Source organism: Polypterus senegalus, chromosome 4, assembly GCF_016835505.1.
Source record: "Polypterus senegalus isolate Bchr_013 chromosome 4, ASM1683550v1, whole genome shotgun sequence".
Taxonomy (NCBI): Eukaryota; Metazoa; Chordata; class Cladistia; order Polypteriformes; family Polypteridae; genus Polypterus; species Polypterus senegalus.
In genome coordinates, this window is record NC_053157.1 from 61,016,670 (window position 1) to 61,038,065 (window position 21,396).

The 21,396-nt window shown below is 35.8% G+C and overlaps 1 protein-coding gene across 2 annotated transcripts in view; it reads left to right on the forward strand.

Annotated features, from left to right (window-relative positions):
• LOC120527383 (transient receptor potential cation channel subfamily M member 3-like) overlaps positions 1-2,173 on the forward strand; it is an 881,963-nt gene extending 879,790 nt beyond the window's left edge. For both annotated transcript variants that reach the window (XM_039750735.1, XM_039750734.1), the window contains exon 11: positions 1,758-2,173. In XM_039750735.1, coding sequence (XP_039606669.1) covers positions 1,758-1,907 — 150 coding nt within the window. In that variant the 3' untranslated portion in view covers positions 1,908-2,173. The remainder of the gene's footprint in view (positions 1-1,757) is intronic.
• The last annotated feature ends 19,223 nt before the right edge of the window (positions 2,174-21,396 follow it).

Sequence of the window (21,396 nt, forward strand, 5' to 3'; positions counted from 1 at the left end):
CCAAGCACACACTAGGGACAATTTAGAATCACCAATCCACCTAGCCTGCATGTCTTTGGACTGTGGGAGGAAACCGGAGCACCCGGAGGAAACCTACGCAGACACGGGGAGAACATGCAAACTCCACGCAGGGAGGACCCGGGAAGCAAACCCGGGTCTCCTATCTGCGAGGTAGCAGCGCTACCACTGCGCCTCCGTGCCGCCCTACCTTCAACATGTACAAATTAATGCCAAACATGTTACATATATTTATCTAGCTCTAAACTAACTTACTGTATATTTAGACACTCATCTTCAAAGTGTTATGGTGTAGCAACACAAAATGGCAAAAAGGGATGAACAGGCTTCAGAATAAATTAAAACCTGACCAAGACTTTGCTGGTCAGCCTCAGAAACAGGCCAAAGCAAGGCATACTCAAAGGCAGGCTTCCAGGCCTCCTCAGGCCCATAGTGGAGCACTGGCTTTAAAAACTTTGAAAATACTTCAAAATTTGCTAAAAATACTAAAACACCCTTGAAGGGATTAAAAAACATAAAATCTCTGTCTTAAAGTACAGGGCGAACAATGTATCTTTAAGAATGAAGAGTTTATTCACATAAAATGAAAAATAAAAGAAAAAAAAATAAAAAGGAAAGAAAATTAGTTAAAGGTATGCCTGAATATATAATCAAAAGCAAAGAATTCCAAAACCAACAGCAAAATACAATAATTGGTAGAAGAAGAAAACAGAAAATTTAGTAATACAATAGATCTTTACTCCACAAACTTCAAGGAGATACTGAGAGTATCTGTTTCTTCCATCTCAATATAAATAAAGGTGGTTTGTGGTCCCTCAAAGGTGATGCATGGTGTGGCCCCACCTCTTGTGGTTTCACCCACAGAACAGATTAGATTAGATTAGATTAGATTAGATTAGATTAGATAAACTTGAATGCAAGGAACATATTCAATCAACTTAAATATAAAATACATACATACTAATAAACATATCAATATTAATGAAAATTACATGAAAACAAAAACACATTAAAGTAGTAATTCAAAAAACAACAAAAATAACAATAAAGGAGAAAATAAACAGAAAATAGGGAACAAACCTTGGGTGTAACATAAAACACACTGAGGAGTGGCAGTTAAGGCACTAAACTAGAGCCTGTTCAGTATCCCATAGCCTTTGAAAAGGGACACACTTTCTTACTCATCCCAATCAACCAACATATGCAGCTACCTAGGAACTCATTGGGAGAGATACTTTGCCTCCCTTTTAAATGACCATCCTGATTCAAACCTCTGCAGCTAAGGACCCTGTCATTGTGGGAAGGGAGGTGCCAGTGTTATATGACTTTCAACTCTAAATAGACAGTCAAATATGCGTAGAATCTGCAGGATCACCTGATCTTCTATGGTTCTCAGAAAACACTGCATTATTTCTTTCCTCCTCTAATACCCCTGGAGGTTCCAATTACATGGTGCTGGATCACCCTCTACATACTTTAGCACACTGGCATAAAGAAACTCTCAATGCCACTTTGGGTTTCTCCTATGGAAGCTTCTTATGGAACTGTATCTAGGTTGAGACTCTGCTCCTGGCCAGTTGGGAAACACATAATAATACATTAACAACAGCAATTTTGACCTAATTCTTTCTTTATTTTACATTTGTGTTTAATTTCTTAAATAGTTAATGTGTTTGGCTTATTTGTGAGGCATTATTCCTACAACATGTCGAATTTAAATATTTTTGTTACTTTTGCAGGTTGGGTCCCTGGAGCAGTCAATGCTGGATGCCTTAGTGTTAGACAGAGTGGATTTTGTCAAGCTGCTAATAGAGAATGGAGTCAGCATGCATCGCTTTCTCACCATCTCCAGACTTGAGGAACTGTATAACACGGTAGTGTTGAAGTAATTAGCTCTACATCATTAAAATTAGCCACAAAGACAACTTTCCTAGCAATAATAAAAATATTAAAGTAACAAGTTCTCAGTAGTCAAATCTCACAGACCTGTTTAACAAGCAAGTATTACGGCAAACACAGTGTATTCCATCAGACAGAACTCATCCACTACATTCTTAATTACAATTGTTGCCATCAGGTAACAGCTTCAAGGCTCCAAAATTAAAAAGCAACCAATTCAAATATTCTTTTATTCCAACTGCTAATCTTTGAAATAAGTTACATTTTAATGAACATTGTCAGGCTTAAATCATATAATGAACAGTTAGCATCTGCCTTAATCAAGTCTAAATGTTGGCCTGGTAATTGTAATATGTGTGTGTGTGATATGTTTGATCAAATGTTTCACCACAAGTATAATGCTCACTGCTATATTATATGTATTTGTACTAAGTTTATCTTTAATGGTTGAATTCTTTGTAATATGTTTTTATTGTTATATTGGATAATGGATGGATGGATGGATGGATGGATGGATGGATGGATGGATGGATGTTATGTTGTGGTCTCTTCTTACTACCTGCTGATAAACCAGGTTTTCCTTATGAGACAATAAAAACAAAATTGAATTGAACTGAATAATTTGAAATAGAATTTAAAGAGAACATCATGAAACCTCAGACTTAAATGTTCCAAGGTGGAAGGTCCCAATTGGATAATATTTTGCCACACTATCCACCATTCCATAACCTCATTTAAATGTTATGTCATACTACTGTGTTTAATGCATCTCTTACCTATTAAGAGTTACAGATGACTGAAAAATATATTTTTATTAATAACAAGAAAAGTAACAAAACTTTTTACATCAGCAAATGCATTATGTATTAGAGATGAACAACCTCTTCGCCTCTTGGCTGTACCTTTACAAAAACAAGTACATCACTAAATCTCAGCTGTATAACCACTGTAAATATGCACATTTGTACTTATTTACTGAGAAAAAAAAATGAAAGGCTGTGCTTTTCTTTTAGCCAGACTTTTAACTTTGATGGAGGTAAAGCTTCAACAGGGTCTAAGTAGAAACAGTAGCTTTTACATTTATTTAAAGAATACTTTATTAAGGACTTACCTGTGAAAACATTTACTTTATACCTTCTAAGTTTGGATGTTGAGTAAATGACAGAAACAGTTTTTGGCTACTTCCAATACCAGTCTCATAAAGGTGACAGAGCATAATTACTGTTTACAATTATTTGTAACACTTGTGGTACAATGTCTCTTGCTAGACTTCTTTTGCCATTATTTTTGCTAAAATACTTATATGTTTACACATACAGGCATCATAAAGTGGCCAATATTGTTATATGGTTGTTTTGGTTGTTAACCATTGTCATCTTTAGCCAGCATTGGCACAATGATGTATGGTATTGCTATTCAGACCCATCCATAGTTAGCTGATTGTTTAGCTGATACTGGCACAAAGACTTAAGGCAAACACTCATTGATTCACATGGTTTTCCTTCTAAAGGTGACTGTTTATATTACTATTAAAGACATTCTTCAGGTCCCTATCAGTTTACATTGGATCCTGCAGTTTTTGGATTGTCAGTTTTTTTTTAATATTATAAGTAATGTTATTTTAAAGATAACTTTATATTAGTGTTGTTCATTTAATCACATATCCTTCCTTATTGCCGGCACAACACTTACACATGAAGTCATGATTTATGAAGAGGATGCTGTCATGCAGGACTATTTCCCAAATTCATTTTTGACTTTTAATCATACCTTCCTGGTACTGCCTACACACACTCTTTTCTTGGCCCTACTCATACTGTACTGTTGGTTATCCTGACAATAATAATTGTGAGAAAGTCATACAAGGGATGTAGAATATTTATAGCAGGTGAGCTTACTGCCTCAGTCTTTTGCTAGTTCTTATTAGCTTATTGCTTTAGATGCTGGAGTTGTCCTATATTTCTGTTTCTTGTGCCAAGAACATGTATGAGCCTGCAACATGTATATAAATTTTATATCATATGGATAGTGTGGTTACACAGTCGATAGCATTGCAGTCTTGCGGCTGCAGTGGTGAGTGTTAAATTTTTCGTTCAGCTATTGTGTGCAGTTTGCCTGTCTTCGCCATGCTGTATAGGTTTTATCTGTTTCCTCCCATATTCAATGGGCATGTTGGTTAGGTTAACTGGTTCTCTAAAAAGGTCTTTCATTAGTGAGAGTGGCTTTGGATGCACCATGTAACAGACTATCCAGGAGTAATTCTTGATCACAAGTTTGAATTGGACCAAATGGGTTACAAGAATAAATGGATTGATATTTTCCCTAAAATATTTCTAATTCAAATACTGTATGCATAATTTCATATACTATATGCATAATTGTTTTTGTTATTTCATTGATTTTCACTGAGTTCTTTATATAGTTTATTTTTGTTTCTTTGTTTAGAGACATGGTCCCTCAAATACTTTATATCATCTTGTTAGAGATGTGAAAAAGGTAAGTTTTATCTCTTCTTAACGGTATAATTAACGGTAGGTTATGGTATTTGCCACATGCTTTATTAGATTGTTCTGTGGATACTTTTCATATTTTGTTTTTTATGATGACTGCTTTTGAGTTTTGTAGTGAGCCTCCTTTAACAAGATTATTTGTAGCAAATGAGACAAAGGAACAGTCAGTTATGCATGGTTATATAATGATATTTTTTTAAATACCATGTGCAATTAATGATCTTAAAGTACTACCACCTGCTTTGAAAAGCAGAATTTGTAGCATTTTAGTCTAAAGCATTAAGGTTTGTGGTAACATTATGTCAAGGACAAAAGACATCTACTATGACCTCAGAAAAACAATTCTTGCTGCTAATAACTCTGGGAAGGGAGGTAATCTGAAACATCTTGCAATAAGTGGGATGATTTAGAAATACTAGACAGTTAGCAAACTGCCCAGCAGAGAGAGTAACAGGAAATTTACACAATGATCAGAGCTTTGCAATGCTTTGAGAAATTACACACACACAAAATTCTAATCTAAAGTTTAGGATTCTACCAACAGAAAAAATATTGAGTGAGTATGACTTTCATGAAAAGGTAGCTACATGGGCTGGTTTTGAGTAGTTGCATCTTAAAAAAGCTTTTCTAACAATTTCATCTGCATGGATTACAGAAGAAAAAGACAGTGTGAGTGAGTGAAAGAGGGATAACAACAACAACAACAACAACAACAACAACAATAATAATAATAATAATAATAATAATAATAATAATAATAATGGATCACCAATGTACAGATGTGTTTTCTTTTCAGATGGCCATACTTAATAGATGTGCCGCTGTACAAGTGCACTAAATTTTTGCAAATTTTGCAAGGCGCAGATTTCTTACTAGATGCAAAGTTTAAATGACTTCAGACTTTTGAGTTCTTTGGTCTTTGACCCCACCCCATATTTACATCCACTGTTTCTGTCAATCTCAAAATGTGATTAATGTTACCTTTGGTCAATGAAGTGACATTCATGCATAATATTTAACAAGGCAACAAACTGATAACAAACTTCATTGATGGCTATTTTCATCATCAGCTATTATTGATTACATGAATTAAAAACTAACAAATCTTTAAGTAGTAATATGATTTTAGAACAATTTTGATGAGGACAGGCCATTCATCTAAACCAGGGGTCTCCAACACGTCGCTCGTGAGCTACTGGTAGCTTGCAATCCTTTCCAAGTAGCTCGCCAAAGGGTTAATGAATCCTACATGAATTTGAAAACTTGATTAGTCAAATTAGGTGTGGGCGATCTTTCCAAAAAATCATATCACGATCCACAATCTGAATTGCAATCTATCTTTTCACTGTGGCATAAACTTAAGAGAATATCCGGACTCAGACTCATCACGACCTAAGTAACACTTTATCAAACAAAGTGGAATTCAATTGTTCTTTAGTTCGCTAGCTAAGCGAAGTTAAGGAACACGCCCCGAAACTGGCAAGTGAGTGAGGAAGGCCCCTCCCCTCAGCTTGCTGCGTGTTTCTCGGATTCGCGCAAATAAATCGGTACCACAAGCGAACTATGATATATAGCGAAATGAGAGAAGTCGCAAAATCAGCCAGAATGTTCAAGCAAATTATAGAAAAAAACCTGATTTAAATCCGTTAAATAGTTCTCTCGTGAAAAGCAGGAAGACACTCCACCATACACCTGCCTCTCTTGTTGACTCCATGCAGTGCCAGTCTTCTGACTAACAAAAAATCACATCATACATGCAACTGGACATGTGAATACTCTGGTGAAGTGAAACAGTGACATGTAACAAAATGACAAATGAATAAGGAATATCTGTGTATTTGTAATTGCATTGTTTTGTTTTGACAGCATTCATGATTTAATTCAATAGTGTTAGATACACTAGAAAATGCATACAGACATACAAAATGCATTTGCAGGTGAACTAAATACTTTTTGTGAAGTTTTAATGCAAAATGTGAGTTGTGGACACCAACATTTTGTAAATGTTCAGGCAATACAAGCTTATTCAGTTTGTTTGGGTTGAAATAAGCTATGAGAATAAATGTTAGAAAGCAGCTAGCAGTAGCTCTCGGCCATTTTCATTGTGTAAAAGTAGCTCTCAGGGAAAAAAAGGTTGAAGACCCCTGATTTAAACATTATGTCTAAGGTAGTACCGATTATATTATCATTGTCCTGTGTGGAAATAATTAAATTATGCATGATTTATGTTGTTTTTTACTTGTGTGACTGAATTAATTAAAAAAATGCATCAGGCTACAAGAAAATGATTAATTATGAATACTATGAAGTGTTTAAATTCCAATGTTTTTTAAACTAACTTGCTTACCATTAACATTTTGCTTTGCGTGTCTGGAAACACTGGAAGCATCTGATAACTGTTCCAAATTTTCTGACAGCACACATTATGCTGAAGAATTTTGGGATTGTTAATAAAACACTCTTAACACAAAATTACTCAGCTATAAAGTCCATATATACTTTGAACTTGAAGGTTTTATAGTCACCTGTAAACTTTCATTTCATTCTTACCTTCACTAGTACTGCATAAAAAAAACTTACACTGCAATATAAGAACAATAATCTTTTTTAAGAACCACCCTACCACTAAAAGAAAAAGAAGTACACTACAATGTTAGATCACCTAAAAGCAAAAATAATATTCAGTTAATTGCTTATTAGACAAAAATTTACTTTAACTTAAACAATATATTAAAGATTCAATATTTCAAAACCCATTCCGGGGCCATTTTATGTGAACAATTGGTGGCTTAGAGAAATGGGTAGAAACAGAATGAACTACTGTAGCAGAATTAATTAAGTAACACTACTTCAATATTCTGCGGTGGGCTAGCATCCTGCTCGGGGTTTGTTGCTGCCTTGCACCCTGTGTTGACTGGGATTGGCTCCAGCAGACACCTGTGACCTTGTAGTTAGGATATAGTGGGTTGGATAATGGATGGATGGATGGATACTCCAACATTATCGAATTAAAATGTTGCCAAAAAAAAAATCTAAGAAACAAACAGATAAATTACTACTATGGAATAATATAGGAATATGATTTGTGAAAGGAAACATTCATCAGAAGCTGTTCAAAATTATTGCCAGTTTATTATTGACTTGGGAGGAGGCTCACTACAATGTCTGCTCAACTCATGCTAACTTATGCTTATTGCATCAACTTTAAAACCCAGACCATTTTTTCATAATAATATTTTGCACATCTGCATTTTCCACTGCAGTATTAAACATTTAATTTCTGGTTTGTGTCATTAGTGTTCAGCAGCTGGCTAAGCTATTAAATAAATGTAAAGCATCTTGAGAAAGGGTGTCTAGTTGAATAATAATATTTCATGGCATTTTTCATATTGCTTGTTGTGATGCATGAGCCTATGATGTGACTGTACATAAAACATTAATGATATTTCATTTCATTCAACATTTTGCATGATTTATTCTTAACCAGTTCATTTAACAAGGGTAACTGTTATATAATAAAATTTAACTATTAAATTATAGAAATAATGAAACCCTTCAAGAAGTTATACAACTCAAACACCAATGTTCTCCTTGTTATATTCTGTATTGAAAATAGAGTTAAGGGACAAATGTAATGCCTCCCATAGTTAATAAACCTAAAACCTTAGTTTACTTTGGAAACATGCCATCATGTAATTATGATGGCATTTTACAGTACGTTTTATTTTACTTTAAATAATTAGACATCATTTTAATACATTTTTTAAAATTTATAACAATAATAAATGTTTAAATGTACCCAACAAATGAAAAAATACCATTTCAGATATGGTGGAAAATTCATTTCAGAAAAATTAAACAATATTTCAGGAAGAATCAGTCAAAAATATAATAATTTCATTTTTATGGACTAATTTAATATACAATATGTATGCAAGACCTGTAGTCATTAGTCACACACCTGATATTAGGCATGACGTTCACTGTTAGTTTTGATCCATACCTATAAGGGACATCCACTACCTCATTCTCTTTCTAACATTTTTCTTTCGTTGTTAAGCAAAACAGAAAGATTCTTGAAAATATCATTTTCAGCCTATCAAAAAAGGTGAAAACCGGTTGACACCAGTTTTAGGAGAATGATTACAAAGTTGTTTTGTAATCATATACATATGTATATTTTCTACTCACAAAAAAACTTCATAAAAACAGATTACTTTGGATTTACTAAATCTGCTTGCAAATTAAATGTTATCATACATTTCTATAATGCATATTTAAAGGTAGGAATCTCATGTGTAAAAGAAACAACAATGGAAAATAAGATAAAACACGTTCAAAGGCAGATGCTTAGGCCGGGATAACTGCAGTACAGAAAAAAAGCATGTACTCTTTGTCAGTATCAGTTGTGGTGTGTCAAAACACTGATGAAAAGAAATCCTCAGAAACATTTACTACATGGTAAAACTACTTATCATCTGTTAAAAGAAATCTCCATGATGTGAAGAAAAAATGGTTAATTTAAACATTGGATGCATAACAAACCAGGTAACAGAGGAGGACTGGGCCAGTCACACTTCCTATTATTATCCTCATAGCTCAGGGACCCCCAACTCCAGTCCTGGAGGACCATAGTGGCTGCAGGTTTTCATGCTAACCCTTTTCTTATTTAGTGACCTGTTTTTTGTGCTAATTAACTTCTTTTGAATTCATTTTGATTGATATGCTCTTGAAGACTCAGACCCCTAGTTGTTTTTCATAATTACCTGCTAAACAATAATGACATACAAAATGAGCCAACACATGACTAGCAAACAATATCTGAAAATTAAAAAAGATGAAGATCTCAGAAATGTTGATCTTTTCAGGTCCCCAAAACATTTTAACAGGGCTCTTAGAAAAGGGAAAATCAACAATTTTAGAAATGTATGCTATTGCAAAATGAGAGCAGCAACAAGCCATGGAATTTAAGAAAGAACGGGTTTAATTAACAACAAGACTCAGAGCCTAAATAAGCAACTGGTTGGAGTGAAATTGGTTGGAGTCGGAGGCCCTGGCTTGTTGAATTGGTCTTCTGTTGGCTCACTCACTTCACATTTCATTTCTGATTGGGTGCCATTTAAGGAAAGAAATGAAGCAATTCAGGGGAACGATGAAGAAATACAGGGAAATAAATCTTAAGAAAACAAATTAATTCAAAAGAAATTAATTAGCAGCAAAAACAGGTCACTAATTAAGAAAAGGGTTAGAATGAAAACCTGTAGCCACTGTGGTCCTCCAGGACTGAAGTTGGGGACCCATGTCAAAGCTGGTGACAGTAATAAACACTCCTCTCAAATACTGAGCTTTCTTCAATTACAGGCCATAAGATGAAAATTCAGTTTCTTCAAGAAAACAAGTACTGACTGATTCATGGACTAACATTTACTTTTACTGATAAGTTTGCCTTATTTTTGCTCTATCCTATGAAGGATTATATTTATCCTGATTTTGTAGGCCACCTTAAAGGGGTCAAGATATAACAAAGACATATGAGTATTACAATGCCAGTTACATTCAGTCCATAATATCTGGTGTCATAAAAGTGCTTCACATTCAGCAGGACGAAGTTCTTACACTTAGTTTATATATGCAAAAGTGTTTCATGTAAAAACAAGTAGTCAATTAAATACATTGTGTTTGGTAACCCATCAGAATCAAAGAAGCAATGTTTCATGCATATCTGTTTTGTGTATGACAAAACAAAGTGATCATGTAATGGCGTTTAAGAAACCAGAGAATATATGTGTTTTGAGAGAAGGGAAGTTTAGAAAATCCCATGATCTCTTTTGCCAATATTCCTATAGCCAAGAAATCAAGGATATATTGGGTTCCAAAGCAAAAAAGATTGCACTTGGCAGTCAATAATGACTTATCAGTCATTCATTCATCACTGTTTAAAAATATGTTGGAACTTATTATTCCTCTTCATCATTTCCTACTTCTATGTAAGGCTGATGTTCTTGATCAATCTTCTGCATACAGCTCAGTCCTGCAGATCCACCCCAGTAAGACTATTTTCCTTCAAATCTTTTTTTTACTTTATCCACCCACCTTTAAATTGGCCTCAATTGCTTTCTCTTCCCCTGTACTTCCATTCCCATCACCCTTTTGCCCACATATTTATTGTCTCTCCTCATCACAGGGTCACACCTCTTCAGTCTACTTTCCTGACCTTTTTAATATATCTCTTCGACTCTGATTATCTTATTTCTTATTCTGTCCTTTTTTGTAACTCTACACATCACTCTTAGCATTCTCATTCCTGCCACATCTCATTTCTTCTTCTTGCACTCCCTTTACTGCCCATGTCTCAGCTCCATATGTTTTTGGTGGTCTTACAACTGTCTTAAAAAACCTTACATTTAGTTGTTGCTTTAATTCTGTAATCACACAATACTCCTGATACCTTCTTCCAATTGTTCCATCTGCACTCTATGGGTTATCTCTGCATCTAATTTTCCATCTTGGGCTACCACTGACCCTGGATATATACATTTATCCACTCTTTTCAATAGCTCTCCCTGCAGACTAATTTCTGAATCCTGATCATTACTAACCCTTCTTCACTCTTCCAACTTCCTCTCCACTTCATCTTTTCTGGTGCTACACAACACCATGTCATGAACAAAAGGCATAAACCAGTGGGACTGGTCTTTAATCCCAGAGACTCAACATATCCACATCTAGATCAAAGAGATAAGGACTTAAAGAAGATCCCTGGTGCAGGCCTGCTCTGAGATCTTGTCTGTTACACCAACCCAAGTCTTCACTCCCTCGTACATATCCTGGTCAATCTTCACATACTTCTCTGGCAAACAGATCGATAATAGATCAGAACTAAAATACAAAAATATAAAAGCTATAGTAATCATTCTATCCTGAATTATATTATTAAAATAAAGTGAATTAAAAGCTTTTTTATCACAAAGTTGCTAGTTTAATCTTTGCCACTAACTCTGTGTGAGTGACTATGATCAAGTCTCTTATCCTGTCATTACTGCAGTTGATTAAAAATATTAAAATAGTCTTAAAATGCTGACATATAAGTTGCTTTAGCTAAAATGATCAGCTGAATAAATAAAATGAGTTTATCGATGAATGTGGACTCAATTGGATTTACTCGTCTCCATCTAGCCTACTGCACATATTATCTGGTGGAGTGAATTTAGTTAAAAATATTTTGACTGATCAAAATGTAGTAAACCTAATTTATTCACTGCATTCTCTAACCATTTAACAATTTAAAATAATTGTTGTGTTAACAAATCAATTATTTAAAAAATTACACTCTTCTCTCATAAAACCCAGCTTATTGTGTTTCAGCTGAGAATGTTAATTTTGTATCAAAGAAAATTCTATAAAAGTCAATATCACTTGAATTTAAATGATTTTTGTTGCAGGTTCAGTCATATTTTCCGTTTTTGAATCAAATAGATCTTTATGTATGACAATATTTCAGAGCCATTTATTATAAAATTTAATAGCTTATATAAAATTCACCCATGTGGATTACATGCAATAAACAACACTAAGAGATAGGTGAATGAAAAGTAATGGTATAAGAATTTTTATTTCAACAACAATCTATTTAGTTCAGCCTTAAGCACAAAGCTGCATTTTATGGTTGGTGTTTGCAGGTCTATCTCACAGTAAAGGCGTTGAATAATTAGGGCTTTCTCAATTGCCCCATTGAAAAAGATGCACATGGCTTTCAACATCAATATATTTAACATATTAAATATGACAACCTAATCTAATAATGATTTCTCCTATATTTGTGGAAGCACTTTCACTAAGTATTTTAATCACCAACTGTAACTGTCCATTGTATTTTTTTTATTTACAACAGCTGGATAGGCTGAATTGTGCTTTCCAGAGAAAGGTTTTGAATTGGACTTCACTAACAGTTGGTGAATAAATAATTACAAATGCTAAAAAGTGAAACGTGATTTCAGTTGCAAGTAATAAATGGTAAATGCATTGTAGTGACATGTATAGAAGTTAAAGCAAACTTATCTCCTTGTTGAAAAAATAAATCACAGTTTGCAAATTGCCACAGATTCAACTCTGATTAAAACCAGGGCAAGTTGAAGGCAGTTCCATTGTATTTCAGTCTTTTTCCCGAGGGTTTCATTTTCAACAAAGATCAAAAGCTGTGGAGTAATCAGACTCTTTCAGTCTGGTGCTGACATCCATCTCAACAAAAGTCTCAGATTCACCGACTGGTTGGTAACTAACCCTTCAAAATCTGGCTGCGGGTCAAGTATGTAGATTAAAGGAAAAGTGAGATGGTGAAACAAATCTTTCCAATATCACCCATCACTCCAACTGTAAAATCTTTATTCTCAAAATTTAAAAGTAAACACTTCATTGTCCTTTGTGATATTGAAAGTTTTCCTTTAGATTTTACAAGTCACTTTGCTCATATTCCTATGCCTCTTGTAAAAGAATAAAAACTCGTACTTAAACTGACTCTTAAAAGAAGCTGAATTTGTACATTGTAATGCATAGAAGTGGTCTAATGACTTTGATTCGCAAAGCTGATGGCGGGTCATGGTTAATAGAATACTTGACTTTGTGACGATGCCTTAACAGTGTGCAGTCTCCTAAAATGTTTTGTTCTAAAATTTTACTTAGTACTACTGTTTCTTACTTACCCTATGTGTTCTTTCCAAGCAAGAATATCGAGGGTTCAGTTGGATCTATTTCAAGGTGAATCAGCTAATAACATATTTCTGCTTGACTTTGTCATGTGGTGTTCTCTTGTTTAACATAAAGTAAGTGAGTGGTGGATGAAGTCAGAGTTGTTTGACTTTGGTTTTATTGTTTAGGGGAACCTTCCTCCAGATTACCGGATCAGTCTGATTGACATTGGGTTAGTAATAGAATACCTGATGGGTGGAGCCTACCGGTGCAACTATACAAGAAAAAGATTTAGAACTTTATATCACAATCTTTTTGGTCCAAAAAGGGTAAGTATACAATTTTATATCACCACTAGAAGCTCTCTGCCTGCTACCTTCTCTTCACAAACTTGTATACTCATATATAATTGTAGCCTGGAATATTCCATAAATAGTCAAATGTTCCAAATTAATGTGACAGTGTTCAAATCACATCATCACACTAAAAATGCTTAAAGCAATAATTTACAGTAATATTTAAGTGCATAACAGTGTATCAGGGGACATTTAATAGTTGAGGAATTATTATAAATTGTTACCAGAAATAAAACTAGTCTTCTGGAGACATAATAAGTGGATGTGACACACTCTTCAAGCATAACCAGTTGTTGGGCACAAGCAGATAAAACCCAAGGCAAGGCAACAGAGTGACCAGTAGCAGCATCATTTAAAGGTATTTCTAAAACGTTTTTGAATGTTGTTTATTATAGTGCCAGCAATCCTCATTTGCACAAAAATCACTATGCATTTTGTCCACTTTTTTGTAATTTTGTCTGTGCAACTGTTCACACTTAAGATTGTGTGACTATGATAAGTAAGTGTGAAGACATGTTCATTAGACTAGTATCATCATTGGCACATGTTTGTAAAAAAAAAAAGAAAAATGAAATACCCCAATTGTGCACCTACAGAGAAACTCTCTGGATGTAAAGGCAGATGGAAACAGTAGGCCAAAAATATCACAACATTTTGGTGCCTAAGAGAGAGAATGTGCTTTAAAAATACAATGATTGGGGCAGAAGTCACAAAGATGAAAACACTAACACACACAGAATCCAAAACGTTAATGAAAAGCAAAGTAAAAAATAAACATTTGAAAAGTCCTAACTCCCTAAACAGATAGGAATTAACTAGCACAGGACAGATTTCTTTAAGAAAATCCAGAAACTTTGACATTAGGATTAACACACCACCAGCGTTTATAAGTGGGGAATGATGACTGAAAATTTCACGTGACTGGTAATGAGCGTAGTTCTGCAAATCCTGGAGTAATTCTAGAAAAATTCACAATGTAAAAGTTAATTGAAAAGTTCATATTAGTGAAAGCTCTGCGGTGGGCTGGCGCCCTGCCCAGGGTTTGTTTCCTGCCTTGCACCCTGTGTTGGCTGGGACTGGCTCCAGCAGACCCCCGTGACCCTGTAGTTAGGATATGACATGACATGAATCCCACCTACTGTTGACATGTTAACTGCTTAAGTGTTAGTTTCAAATTGTTGGCAGTGCAGGAAGTCTGCAAATTGTCAGCTGACAATGGTAAAACTTCAAGGTGTAATAGTGAATACTCTAAATGTACATTTTTCTGAAGTTGCCAGGTGTGAAGGAGTCAATATAACACAGCAGTTACTGGGGCTATTATGAAATGCTAAGACAGGTAAAGATAGAGAGAAAGACAGTCAAATCGACAGAAGTCATGCTTAGACGATGAAATTAATTGAATTACCAGGACCAGATAACATACTACCACTACTGGTACTACTATTACTACTACTCCTACTACTGTTACTACTTCTACATTGTTCTGGAGAGCTTAAGGAGGTCAGTGGCCATATATTTTATATAAACCCTTGACACGTGTTTTTGAAAAATCACTGGAAAGTGGGGAAATTTCTACTGATCGGATGTTACCAATTTGTTGTCTCATTACATAAAAAAAATATCAGGATGATTCAAGTAATAACAGGCCAGTAAGCTTAACATTTATAATTATAAATTAATGAAAATAATTATAGATTTGCTCATGTACTCGGCCGTTATCCTTCTTGATCTTTCACAAGCTTTCAATACAGTTAACCACTCTCTCCTTATTTCTTCCTTCGATAAACTTCAAATTAGATGTTCTGCTTTTGGACTGGTTCAAGAACTACCTTTCTGGCTGATCCTTTTGTGTCTCTTGGGCCTAATTCTTTGTCTTCACAGAAACTCTCGACAGTGTGCCTCAAGGATTAGTATTGAGTTCACTTCTCTTTTCTCTCTACATTTGTTCCTTATGTGATGTCATTTCTTCTCACCTCTGAGCTAATGATACTTAGATCCTTCTCTTATTTCCCGCTCACAACCCACAGATTTCAGCCAAGATCTCAAATTGTCTGTCCATCATTTCATTATGTATGAACAGTCATAGTATTAAACGTAACCTTTTAAAGTCAGATATCTTGTACTTGTCATCGGATTTGTCTTCCACATAATTTTCTCTAAGCATCGCCTTTGAAGTTGTCAGCCTTTCACAATCAATCATGGTTAGGAATCTTGGTGTAACGATAAATGGATTGAATACATTTCTTCAACAACAAAATTCTATTTCTTTTGTCACAATAGTCAGAGGATTAAACACTTCTTCACTCATTATACCATGCAACTCCTTGTTCAGGCACTGGTTCACTCTCATTTGGCATATTGCAACTGTCTCCTGGTGAAGCTTTGATCAACTGCTATCAGATCTCTCCAGTTACTCTAGCAGCTGCTCAACTAGTGCTCTCTGTTCCTCATTTCGCTCCTGCTATTTCTCTGCTTCTGTTTCTCCACTGGCTTTCAGGTGCTCCAATAATCCATTTTAAAACTCTTGCCTTGAGCTATGAGTCTCTAAATGATTTTGCTCCTTAATATAATCAGTCTTTGCTTTCTCTATATTTCGCTTCAAGATGTTTCCATTTTGCCTCTGCCTGTCACCTGACCATCCCTACTCTTGCCAAATGTACTAAAATTAGACATGTGTATCTTATCTTGCACCAGAGTTGTGGAATAATCTTCCTTTGTCTATTGATCTTCTTGTTGTGTGGGAGAACACAAGACCAGTTACCTCTCCAAACTCCAATCTTTTACTAATGTTTTCTTATAGTGCACATCCTCCGACTGTCACAAGAGCGAATCTATGTATTTTAATGACCCTCCCAACATCACACTTCCTTTGTCTAACTGCACCTAATTTTCTTTATGTTTGGACATCTTTTAAAAATGTACATTTTCATTAAATACTTTGGATCTGTTTAGTTTTTGTTATTAAGAATGGATGCTGTTGTTCTGACTAAGAGTTTAGGATACTGATTTGTGTAATAGTCTAGTTGCATGTACATTTAGACTATATAGTAGTAGTAGTAATAGTACTAGTGCTCCCTCTTGTTTGATCTTTTGTCTTGTTCCCTGTTGCGTTTAGTGCTTGCATCTTCTAATTGCCCTTTTATTTTTTATAACTTGCTTTGTAGGTCATCTGTAATAAAGGCTTTTTTAAAAATTATAATAATAATTTAAAAGATTGAGCAAAAGATGTAAAGAACAGATGAACAGACAGTATAGATTAAGACTAGGGAGACTATGTATCACTAATAGGTAACTAGTTCATATGATATTATTTATCTTAATTTTCAGAAAGCTTTTGTTACTACATTACAGGCATAATATTAAACGAAAAGACAGGAGAGTTCAAGGCACAAAAGCAGAGTTATTGTGCAAGAAACTTCAGTCATGTGTGAGATTTGCACCTGTATGCTTTTTTTTTTATAAAAAGGGATACGTCCTTTTGCATTCCCTTACAGGGATTGAACCTAATACAAGGGGATGCAAAAGTACGTACATCTGAAAGCGCCAATAAGGGTGAAATACGTGTCGTGTATTCTTTGGCAGATACTGTATCATATCTGCTCTATATCTATAAAATCCTAAGCTTAAAAGTGCAACGATTTTATGTGACATTTTTATGTCATGGTTTTTGTCACACTTTATATCTGGCTTATTTTAAAACCTACATATATATGTTTGGTATCATTCTTTTCAGTATTTATCGAACTTTAATGTGATGTTGTTAGATTTTCAGATTGTTATTCCATTTTTAAATTATAAACTAAAATATCAAGAACTCATGTCCCGCGAGACCAGACGAGACTTTTTTGTATAAAAAAATTACATATAAAAAAAAAACCTTATTGTTAAAACTTGAATACAGTGGATTCAGAAAGTACTTTCTGTTCATAGTATTTATTATTAAATGGATAAATTTGCCATCTGCTTCATGTGAATCCAAATTCTATGCTTAACTTTGTGTCACAACTAAAATAGTGTCTTTAGCTTTATCATTTTTTCAGTTCAGACAATGGCAAGTGGTTCCAAATTCTTTCCAGCCCTTTGTCTAAATTATTTAAATGAACGAATACCCCAAATAATTATTCTGTAACAATGAACTAATTAGTATTTATAATTTAAATATCACGTTATATTTTTCCTTGTTACATGTAATTTTTTGTACGTTTTGGTACAATGCTGAACAGATACAGTATACTTTGTGTTCAAAAATAGCCTTAGGGTTGTTTTCAAAATGCTTGTTGAATTTCATAGTTTATAATTTCCATAAAATAAAAAAAAAATGATTTGACATTCATATGTTTCTGCTTTTATATTATGCTATGTTGTCTATTCTACATTTTCCTGAAGCTTCTTTAAAGCATTTTATCAATGTTTGCTCTGTAATGAAGAACATCAAAGAGTTCATTATTATGATGAATCATTGCTGCTTGTTTATAAATGTATTTGTGGTATAAACAGCAGGTTTTCATATCTCTGTTTTACTGCCAGTGAACTTTTCTCTAAATACTCATCTTATCTGATTAAAGCTTTGTGAATTGAAAACCATACCTTGCAAAATCACTACATATGTTATAGTAATACACATGAAAGTATAACATTCTGCATCAATAAAAGCAGTTTTTGTTTCTCATTACATTCATATATATTCAGATACCATGACTATTCCTTGCTATATATTGGCTGTTGTAGTGCTTTTTAAAAAAATATTAAACAAACATTAATTCAATGTACTAATTAGTACAATACAAGACATTATATTATAAAGTAGTTCTAATAAGTAATTGCTTCTTTTTATTTTTTGCAGCCTAAAGCTCTGAAACTGCTGGGAATGGAGGTACGTTATGTTTGGTTCTATTATATGATTTTCATATTTAATTTTTCACCAGATTCTAAATCACTACAATGGTGTCTACTGTGGCAGGCGGCCGGGACGCCCCTGTGGCATATGTTTATGGTATAGTGGGTCCACAGCTCATGTAAAAAGGGCCGCTTTTAAATAAGCACCACGCTCACGGCTTAGCGTTGGGGGCGTGCTGGTGTGTGGCCGAAGCGGTTCCCGGGTGGATTCGTGCTGCGGACGTTTCTCGCCTGAGTGCACAGGTGAGAGACAGACCGCTCCGTAATTGTTCCCGGGAGCTGCTGATTGCCACAGCTGCCACGTCTGTTATAAAGAGAAGCCCGAGGCCGTTAAGGGCAAAAAAAAGAAAAAGAAATGAAAGCAGGAAAAAACGGAGGTTGCAGGAGGAATGCAGGAAGCAGTAGAGAGAGAGAGAAAGAGAGAAAAAGTCGGTGTGGGACAGCGAGTGAGTGCAGGCTCATGACAGCTGAGCAGGGAGCCTGGGTGTTGGGCCGACACCCGGGGAATAGTAGTAGTGATCACTCCCGCTGAGTGATCATGGAGCGGGATTGACCAGAAGGCGGATGACTCTCCGCATAAGGCCATGGAAGGCAGCGGGAGTTGGGACTTGGGACATGGTGTCATCAGCATGAGAGCCCTGGTCATTGGGGAATCCCAAGTTGCTGTTTGTGGGGTCTACCAGGGCCCGGGATCGGTAAGGCGACCGACCAGCAGAAGAGTGGAGAGAAGGCCAGCTGCAGGTAGGGCGACTCGCCTATTGAGGTCCAGATGGGAGGAGTAAGGGAGCTGACAGAGGAAGAAAGACACCGGGGTTGTTGTTGTTTAATAGAATGCTTCCTGCATTGTTTTTTAACCTCGTTGTTTGTTTTTAAGATTTTTCTAATGGATTTTAACCTCCATGTTCAACACTTGCTCTTATGGATTATTTATTTCAAATTTTCCACTCACTGCACCTTATTTATTTTGAACATTGTTTTGATTAACGCTTTAATAAAAGCACTTGACACTTTTGCATCATCCCCTTGCTTTGTTGTTGCCTCACTGCTAAGCTCATCGGTGACATTACCGATGGTGACGGGTTGAAGGGCTCCCGGACAGCAGATAGGAGCATGGAACCAACCTGCATCATTATAATGTTCTGGGGGAACAAGGATGGGAGACCCAATACCTCCCCCTGTACACTAAATGGCAGCCTCCCTGGTGGTGCCTCGGACTCCCGCAGGGCTTCATGGGGGTTGGAGTTTGGTGCAGCCCTGTTGGGTTCTGCAGGCTCCACCAGGGGTTGCTGCAGTGGGAGCTGCTGGGCCCTTCTGGGCAGTAATTTCACCACACCCGGAAGTGCAGCTGGGTACGTAATTAAAAGGAGCCAGCAACCACCACTCAGGGGCCAGAATCAGGAGGAGGAGGACGAGGTTGCCTGGGAGGATTGCTGGAGGAAGAAGAATAGTGTGCTTTGCTTTGTGTTTTATTTGGTCTGTTTGTGCTTGGGACTGTGTACTGCCTGTGGGTTTATTTTAAGTGTGCCTCCGTGTCCAGTCTGTGTTGGGTCAGGCGCCTATATAGGGCCTTTCATACTACATATAATTCATTTGACTACAATATATTTTACTTTTTTGTTTGTAAATTTCCAAAATCAAAGACATTTCATTCATTAAACTGAAAACAAATTCCATCTAGAACCCATCACCCAAGCCAAATCTTAAGATACGATTTTTCATTTCATTGGGTAGGTACATATTAATATGAATTTCCAATATAAAATCATATTAATTCCTAGTTAGAACTATTTTAATAAAGCATTAATATCAACAGCAGTTCAATTAAATGAACGGCAGCAATGCATATGCTGTAAATCAATTAAGCAATAGATTGAAGAGATTGTTCGTAACAAGAAATCCGTGCCAATGTGGGCAGACTTTGAAACTAACATTAACAGAATTGACCTTTTATTCACAAGGCACTCTAGAGTTAACCAAAAAACCGCAAACAAGTCAACCAGGAAATAAATGAAAGGCATATTATAAACAGACATATCAATTTAATCAATAGCTGTACTGCATAATAATTAACCAGTGTGATAGATGGCCGGCCGTTCACCCTGGCCAATACCCCCACACTGCCAGGTGGAGCTCTCCCTGCAGCATGGAGGTGCCCCAAATGGCAGCAGGGAATCCTGGACATTGGAGTTTTTATACACAGCCCTGCTGGATATCCTGGGGGCCACTAAGAGACACTGCAGGGAGGAACAATGGTTATTTGCCTTACGCCCCAGAAGTACTTCTGAGTCACATAGACAAGGGGAATGACGTGCTTCCGGGGTGAAGAAAAGAACTTTTTATCTGACCCGGAAGTGATAGGAGATCACATGGACTGGGGATTGGAACAATTCTGGGTCAGGGAATATAAAAGGATTGTGGGAGCTCCCAGACGGCGAGCAGAGCTGGGTGGTAGGAGGGCAACGCGTCTGGGAGTGGTGGAGAGTTTATTATTGATTGTGATTGGTAAATTTATGAGTATTGTGGAGAGGCGGGTGCTTTGTGCACTGTGCAATAATAAAAAGTCATATATTTGGACTTTTACTTCATGTCTGGCGTCTTGGACAAGGGTTCAAGGGAGTGATAGTGCCCCCTATCTATCACACCACTCAAAACCAGAAAAGAGTGTCACCAAAGCAGATAAAACAAGTACATACAGTATAAGGAATGCATACACCACAATGGATGTAAGAAGTGCTCACAGCATCATAGCAGATAGAGAAACAAAAATGATAGCTCACCACGTGTGGAGCTCTCTTGGGATGTCTTCAGTAGAGTTTGTTTAGGATTTTCTGTACTCACGTCATCCATAATGAACACTTAGTACTTAAGATTTAGTCTGATTCTGTCTGGCGTCTTCTTCAAGGCTAATACTAGCAGAGGACTGGGAAGCAGACTTGGTTCCAATCTTGACTGTAATGAAAGTGTGATTTTGTGCACTTTATAATATTCATTCTGTAAATGTTGAAAAATGATTCTCTCTACCTTTTAATTAT